The sequence below is a fragment of the Pteropus vampyrus genome, unplaced genomic scaffold (assembly GCF_000151845.1).
Source record: "Pteropus vampyrus isolate Shadow unplaced genomic scaffold, Pvam_2.0 Scaffold493, whole genome shotgun sequence".
Classification (NCBI taxonomy): Eukaryota; Metazoa; Chordata; class Mammalia; order Chiroptera; family Pteropodidae; genus Pteropus; species Pteropus vampyrus.
Window position 1 is genome coordinate 786261 of NW_011889274.1, and position 8424 is coordinate 794684.

At 35.9% G+C, this 8424-nt stretch overlaps 1 protein-coding gene across 1 annotated transcript in view; it reads right to left on the reverse strand.

Moving 5' to 3' along the window:
- Positions 1–6882, reverse strand: part of LOC105307408 (heterogeneous nuclear ribonucleoprotein A1-like) — a 30411-nt gene extending 23529 nt beyond the window's left edge. The window contains 1 exon segment of the mRNA XM_023524809.1: positions 6741–6882. Coding sequence (XP_023380577.1) covers positions 6741–6882 — 142 coding nt within the window.
- Positions 6883–8424: the final 1542 nt, after the last annotated feature.

Below are 8424 nucleotides of genomic sequence, written 5' to 3' on the forward strand. Positions count from 1 at the left end.
AAGATTTTCTGCAGTGATGAAAATGTTCTGTATCTGCATTGTCCAATATGGTATCCAGTAGCTACATGCAGCGATCGAGTACTTGAAATGTGGCTCATGTAAATTTTAAATTTTGTTTAGTTTTAATTAATTTAAATTTAAATGGGCATCCTGACTGGTACTTTAAAAAAGTTTCTTTAATTACGATAGAAAACCTGCTGATAGCCTTTCTAACTGGATAGAATATACTGGAGGTGAAGAAATTTTGAATCAAAGTGAATTTTAAGGGGATTTTGGTTATGAAGATGTAAAGCTTTTAAAATCCTAATGTTTTTGGAATTTTAAAATGATACTTTTGATAATTTTTACATAATAAAAATAATAACCCATGGATCAAAGAAGAAATAATGAAAGAAAATGTTTTGAACAGTAATAGAAATAGGAATTTTAAAATTATACTTTTGATAATTTTTACATAATAAAAATAATAACCCATGGGTCAAAGAAGAAATAATGAAAGTTAGAAAATGTTATGAACAGTAAAAACATGAATTATCTTTAAAACATGTATTATCTTTACTATATTAAAGCATTTATTGAGGAAAAATTATAGCCAGTAATGCATAAATTAAAAGAGAAGAAATGCTGAAAATTGATGACAGGTAAAATAAACCATCAAAATAAATCAAAGAAAAGAGAAAGGACAGTAGAATAAAGGAAAATAATATCTTATAACAGTAAAAAGAACTATAGTTATACACGATAACTGTTTTTGCATAAAAATGATGTAATACACTGTTTTTCATGAAAATTCAAAAAGATTCTTCATTAGAAGCAATTGTTCAGTTTTAGAATCAGATATGTAAAAAAGATATTAAAGAATAACATTTAGTTTAAGAAAACATAATATGTGCCTACTACATAACAGGTATGATGTTAAGTGCTAGAATTTCATTCTCTCATATATTTGTTCACTAAATTTTTGAGTACCTACTATGTACTAGGCATACAGTCCCAGGCTCTGGGGATATACCAGTGAATAAAACAGACAAAAATCTCTGCCATTATGGAGCTTACATTCTAAACACATTGAAAGACTACAAACAAACATATAAAAATGATGTTAGTGTGTGATAAAGTCATGAATAATAATAGTTCGCACTTATTGGTCACTGCTATGTGCCAGGAGCTGTTGTAACCATTTTGCATTTTAAAATCATTTCATCCTCATAACAGCCATGCAGAGAAAGAATTATTATAACCACTATTTTATAATGAGGAAATGGAGACACAGAAAGGTAAGTACAAAGACAAATTATACAAAGTTTTTGCCCTTTGGGTATTTCCAGGATGGTGTGGGAAGACAAACAACCAATGTTATTCGGTGTGATAAGTGTATTTAGGTAAAAAGGTGCTAGAAACCCTGTGAGACAGAAGGGCAGGGTCAGGTCTACTTGGGAGAAGTCTGAAGGAAAGGCTTCACAGAAGTGGTGGATGGAGCTAAGCCCTGAAGGAAGAGTGGCTGTTTTTAAACTGACTAGGGAGGAGAGAGGGCAGATATTTCAATTAGAGGCCATGCTATATATGAAGACACAGGTCCGTTTGAGGAGAGGATAGAGGCCCAAGCAGGAACCCAATTGTGGAATATGCTGTAGTATTGTATGCTGTACCTAAGGAGTCTGACTCTATCAGAAAAGCTTAGAATGTGCTAAAGGAGGGAGCAGGGAGAAAGAGGCAACAGTTTCCCTCTTCCCAGTTTACTAGATAAAGAGCAGATAGTTCTTATTGAAAGGTAATCACTACCTTCTAAGAAATAGGTTCTACTATAAAGTGAGACTCCTGAAAAGAACTCTAACAAGGCTAGGAGAGAAAGAAGGTAGACCCATGTTGATTCTCAGGTGCAGAGGACACAGAAGGCTCAGGTGGCCGTTAGGGTTGAATTTGTACCTCTGGGGACATCAAATGGTATAAGGAGGGAAATTTCTCTTGGTAGTCGTAGTAGTAGATGGAGACTCAGTGTGTGTGAATATTTTGAGTGTTGCTTCGTTGGTGACACTTTAAAAGCCTATAAATGAGTGTGGCTTACAAAGTTTTAACAGAAGGGGTTACTTTGGAAGTGGGAAAAATACCCAGAAGGAATCAAGGGCTGGTGGTTCTAGGGCATCAAGAGGAAGAAGTCCACCTGACCTGGCTTGCTCGCAGAGCAGCCGTGAGCAGTATGTCTCTGTGGTTTTAACGTAGATAGACAATATCTACTTCATTGGGTTGTCCTGATGATTATATAAGAAAACACTTTGAAAACCATTCAGTATCCTGTTACTCTTTTTATCAAAAAGGTCACATAATAATTTTTTTTAAAGTTACACAGCCTTAATCACAGAACTCATTAGCACCATTCCATCTAGTGGCAAAAAATAATTAACAGCACCAGTGAAGTCTGTTAAATTAAACTCACTGCGGTTGGCTAAATGATGGCCCCCAAAGATATTCATGTTCCCGGAACCTGTGAATAATGGCAAATGGTGAATATTACCTGATATGCACCCTCCCCCATCCCCCGCCCCCCACAAAAGTGATTAAGTTAAGGATTTTGAGATGAAGAGATTATCCTGGTAAACTCCAAATATAATCACATATCTTTATAAGAGGGAGATAGAGGAGATAGAAGGAGATTTAAGATAGAGGAGATGATCTGACAGAAGCAAATAGAGATTTGAAGATGCTACCTGCCTGCTGACACTGAAGACAGAGGAAGAGGGGATGAGCCAAAGAATGCAAAGAATGCAGATCAAGAAGTTGGAAAAGGCAATTAAATGAATTCTATCCTCCAGAGGGAACACGACCCTGCCAACACATTGACTTTAGCCTAGTGAAACCAATTTTGGATTTCTGACCTTCAGAACTGTAATGGAACAAATCTGTGTTGTTTTAAGCCACTGAGTTTGTGATAATTTGTTACAGCAGCCATCAGAAATGAACATTCACTAAATACTTATTAAGGACCTATGATGTGAAAGATATTGTGTTGGTCTGGCTAGGGCTATAACAACAAATAAAATAGTCTTTTTCTTCTTGACATTTACCCTTATGTAGAAGAATAGTAAAGCCAGAAATACTAATAAAGGCAAAATGTCAGAGCTCTGAGAGAAACAAATCATGCATTATGCTAGTTCAGTGGATGGGAAAATTCTTGAACCAGTTGATAGAACTGAGAAAGCCCATATGAAAGAGGTGATAACTAAAATAAGGATAAAAGCAAGTAAAAATAATGGTGGCGCGGGGAGATGGGATGTATGGTGGAGACCAGGCAGAGGGAAGAGAATAGACATGGTCATGAAGATGGGAAAGTAGAAGACTTGTTTGAGGAATAAGGAACAGTCCATTTTTGTTGTAGCACGAGGTACTTAGGTCTGGGTAGGGAGGAAAATCAGGGCCATAAGATGGATGCCAACCTAAAGATTTTATATTTTTGCACTAGGCAATGTAACACCTTCAAAGATATTTAATCAGAGTAGTGACATGCATTAGGCCTATTTATTTTATATTGAACATACTGGGTTAGTTATAGCTTTACAAGAGAAATTGTATATGTTATATTAAAATAACTGTGACAACTAAAATAATTTATAGTTAATTTTTCTGCAGTGTAAAATTTTCTCATATATTATGATGACTCTAGTTATATTTTAAATCCTTAAAATGTGCTTCTGTAATCAGAAAATGAGGATGAAATAAATCTATTCAAAGGAAGATGCTTTTTCCAGAATTAAAAGGTAAGTTATTGATATTGTGCTATAAGGGAAGAAAATTTTCCTCTACCTTTCTAGGTTCTTTTGGCTGGTCTAATAATTAAAACTGACATAAGACAGATTAGCAGGAGAAAAACAAATTTAATTTTGTATATGTGGAAGCCTCACATAGACATGGTATTTTCTTAGTCAGCCAATTGAGGCTTATCTGCCATCCTGATCAAAGGAGAAGCAGGGTGAGGTCTGGAGCTTCAAAAGGAAGGAAAACAGTTCACAGGAAGGTGGGAAGAACATATGTTTGTAAAACAAATATTTGCCATGCCATGCAGAGACAAAGAGACACAGAGAGGAATTTGAATAAACAGGCCCTGCTGAGCTCCCCCAACTGATCACACCTAACCCATAAACTTTGTAACTATCTCTGGCGATAGTTCTCTTCTTGGACCAGGCCTTCTATCTAAATTCTTTCAGTCAGTTAAGAAGGAGGTTTAAAAAGCTCTTCTTGAGTCTTCTGGGCCTTGATTATCTTCAGCTCAAAATAAACCACATGCCAAAGTGACACATTTTAGGGTGGCCTATTCTGTTCCTTTTCAGTACTTTGAAGAGAGAATCTAGTTAAAGAGGTAACCAGTGATAAACAATGTATTATCTCGTGGATTGGGTAGCTATCTTCAGTGAAAGTTTCTAATGTCATGAAAGTGTTAAAAATGATGTAATGAACAGAAAGAAAGGACTAGTAATCATATAGGTAGAGTCACGGAACTGACAGGAGAAAATAGAATTAAAATGAAGCAGAAGTGATTGGAGGTAAGCATGAGGAAGACCATCTTCAAGTGCTGAAATGATGAAATGGAATGTACCATTTAAGGAGATTTTAATTCTTTAAGACAAGAAATTTCCACCAGTTTTTCTCATGTAATTTGTTTGTGGTGGGCAAGATTTAGCCCTAAATTCAGGGTGTAGTTAAGAGGAGAGTTCAGGAGAGCCTGACTAAAGTTTGAGCATGCAGAACTCTTTGTCACTGGATTGTGTGTGTGTGTGTGTGTGTGTGTGTGTGTGTGTGTGTGTGTTTGTGTGTATGTGAGTGTGTGCATTTAGATTATTCCAAACAGCAGCAATGTCAAAATGATAGGCTTGGATTTACAGCATCCTTGAAATAGACAGAATGACCAGCAATGGCTATGTATTAGGTGACTGTAACAGAGACAAAATAACAGTTGCTTAAACAAGACAGGAGGTTAATACTTTCCCATATAATGTTGGGGGCCAGCCGGAGGCCAGGGCTGACAGGCAGGACAATTAGCAGTCTTAGCCACAGGCTGTAATGGTCATTAATACTCTGCTGAAAGGAGATGTTCCTTTATTGTGCTTTATCATCACCAGCTAGTGTACAACACATGCCTGGGATTCCCAAGTTAATGATGGCACCACCTAAAATTAGTTAAAAAAAAAAAAAGCAAACAACAAATAAAGCAATGCACACTGGCATCAATAAGTTTGCTTGCCACTGTTCATTTATTTTTCTACTACACTAGATAAATTGTGAACTTATTAAATACATGATGACAAGTTAATTAATGAAGCTTAACAAGACACAGGGCCAAATTAACACTCTTAGGTTAAGTGGGGTTCAAAGCACTAATTACTAGAATTTCCGAGTTGCGATGAAACCACTGACATGTATAAACCTTGAAATTGCATTATTAATCATAGCACATGATACTTTTTAAAACTACGCATACTTTCTATCATAAGGAGAACAAAATATATGAAAAATTTCCTTTTTAAGTGCAAAATTTAAATTTTGATAAACAAATTATTTAGAGAATGCAAAATACACATTTCAGGATTAATTATTCAAGACGTAATTAAGTATGTAGACACAATTTAAATCTTGAAAGTTTTATTTGGTTTTCAGGGTTTTATTTCCTTAAGGAACTTAAATCTCATCTTTGACCAATGATTCTCAATCACTGGAATGACCGGTGGAGCATTAGAAAAAAAAAGATTCAAGCGCTCTCTTCCTGGAGATTCTGATTTTGTGAGTCTGGGTGAGGCTTAGGAACCTGTATTTTTAAGAAGGTTTCCAGATGCTAGAAATCTCTGGTTTAGGTAACTTACTCAGGAGCAATATCTGTAAGAATAATGTCTGACATCTTTGAAATGTTAGATGATTTTAAAAAGTGTTTCTAGATCGATTTCTTTGTATTAAAAATAATAATTCAGATATTGCTACTATTTTGGCAAAAGAGGATCTACTTTTTTTTTTTGAGTGACCTTTGTGAACCTGATGACTAAAATAGATCTCTTTAGAAAGAAGGTCTTAGCTTTTGATGCCAGCTATACCTCTTTTCACTGGCAGTATCATTTTTCTCGCAGTTCAATATTTTAAGAATTGTTACATTGATTAAACAAGGAGGCCATTAGACTGGTTTGTCTTGAATGTCATAGAGGCCTACGTAAGGAAACCAAAATCTAAGCCTAGAAATGCCTCACGGTTTTGAAATTATGGTGTTAAGGACAACCAATCACAAACAGTCAACTAGGTTTTAAATGACAGCCAATCAAATAATTCCTCTCTTTGCTTTCACACCTTTTCTATAGAACTCTTTCCCCTGGCTCTTGTCGGCTGACCATTCCAATCAATACCTGGTTTGGTGCTACCCAATTCAAATTGATTTTTGCTTAAACAAACTGTTGACTATCTTAATGTACCTCAGTTTATTTTTTTAACATAACATTACCTAACGTGGGCTTTGCCTAAAGAATCGGGAATAGTGTCACTAACTTTTCTGAGAATTGCTATTTCCAGTGCAAAGAGTTCATCTTTGTGAACTGTGGTGCTGAGAAGTCAGTGCAGACCCTGCATCTATCACTGCCAGTCACGGCAAAATCCAGTCTGGGCAGATTTCCAAGTTCAGCTGACATTCCTAAATTAGTAAAAAGTGTCCAAAATGGTTTCCAGCTTTCTCTCCAGGGATAAGAGTTGGACCTGTTGCCATGGAGACCGACCTTTACCAGCTTGAACACATTTGCCATTTGACACAGAGGAATAAATCGGTGACCTGATTGTGGGCACAGGGCTGAAGGCTGATTCTCTTGGAACATTATCACTTTGCTCAACAACTCTGCTGACTTCTGGAAACTGTGCCATGGCATTCATAAGAGCATGACTCGACCATGCAGCAGCCTCGGTGAGGTCGAAGTGGACTCAACTTGAGGGTTTATAGCCTTTGCAAACAGAGAGCACATTTATTTGTTTCCTTTCAGAAACTGAGGAGTGATTCATTTTCAGTAAACAAAGAGAGGATTACTGGACCTGTTTACTAGTCTGGAATTCAGCTTTCTTTGAATTCAATTCCTTTGGTTCCTAGAAAATACATTGTGCATTTCAAACAGTTTTCTTTCTTCTTTAATCCATCCTCTTTCTTTCTACACAGAAAAGATATATAATTTAGCCTTCACTCAAAGCCAAATGAGATGACTTTCAAAGACCGTTCGGGCCCTAATGTTTGTCCTTTGTGAGAACAAGCAAGTGTGATTCTGCAGAATTTAAATGCATATACTGTTGGCAGCCAGAGATGTTTCCTGCTGTTGAAATGCAAAAGAAAATTTTACTTTACAACTGTACTGTGCCACCCCTGACATTGATGGATCCTATATTCACCAGAGGATGGTGGTGGTGGGGAATTAAAATATCTTACCTGTCTGCACAATATCTTTGGTGGTTATATAACAATAAGATATTCAACAGTCTGATACATTTACTGATAAAACTGACGGGTCAAGCAGAAACTGGCTGAGAATGTGTGCAGTGTATCATGTTCCTACTTTCTTTAGATTATCTTTCTGTCATTACAACTGCATTTAGCAGGGCTCATATTGTCTCAATTATAAAGTCAGCTCAAAGTCATGAGCACCGCGTTGATTGCTTCAGCAAATCTGAAATATTTTTAACTGTTGACAAAAGGTTCAGTTGCATTATGTTGCATTCTAGAGTAAAACTATGGTAATGTAATCACTTTCTCAGCGTTTCATCATTTGTGTGGTCCCAGAAAATCATTATAATTTTCTAGAATTATCTCAAAATGGCCCAAAGTAAGCAGTTTTTAAGTTAGTGGGACTTGCCAAGGAAGCTGATATTCACCTATCCATTTATTTATTAAAAATAGGTCACAGATAACCAATTTTTGACATAAATTTTTTCATTTTCAAAAGACCATTAGAAATAGCTCAGCTAATTTACCATAAAAGTTCAATTCATGTTTGATAATGAACCTAAAAGGCATATTAATAAATGAACTTATTGCTTTATATGCCAGAAAGTTTTATTTTCTCGCTTTTCCCCCCTGTGGTATATATAAATTCTTCGGTCAGAAGCTTGAAACTAACTCAGAACAATTCTTTTTGACTAAGTATTTTTAGTCACATGTCACTTGTTCAAGGCTATCTCCTGGAATTCAGAGATGTCCTGAGTAGAAGAGGAAGACTTATATCTTACAATTCTGGATTTTGAAACCACTAGCTTCATTAGCCAAACAAGGTGAATGTGGGGATTAAAATCATTTATTTTAAAATCCAGGTATTTCCATCTATTGACAGAAGGTCCAATTTCATTTACTCAATAATAGAATAGCTTGATAGTCATGTAGTAAAAATGGGGTTAGGCATGCTTTTTCTTCCTCCTAACAATATC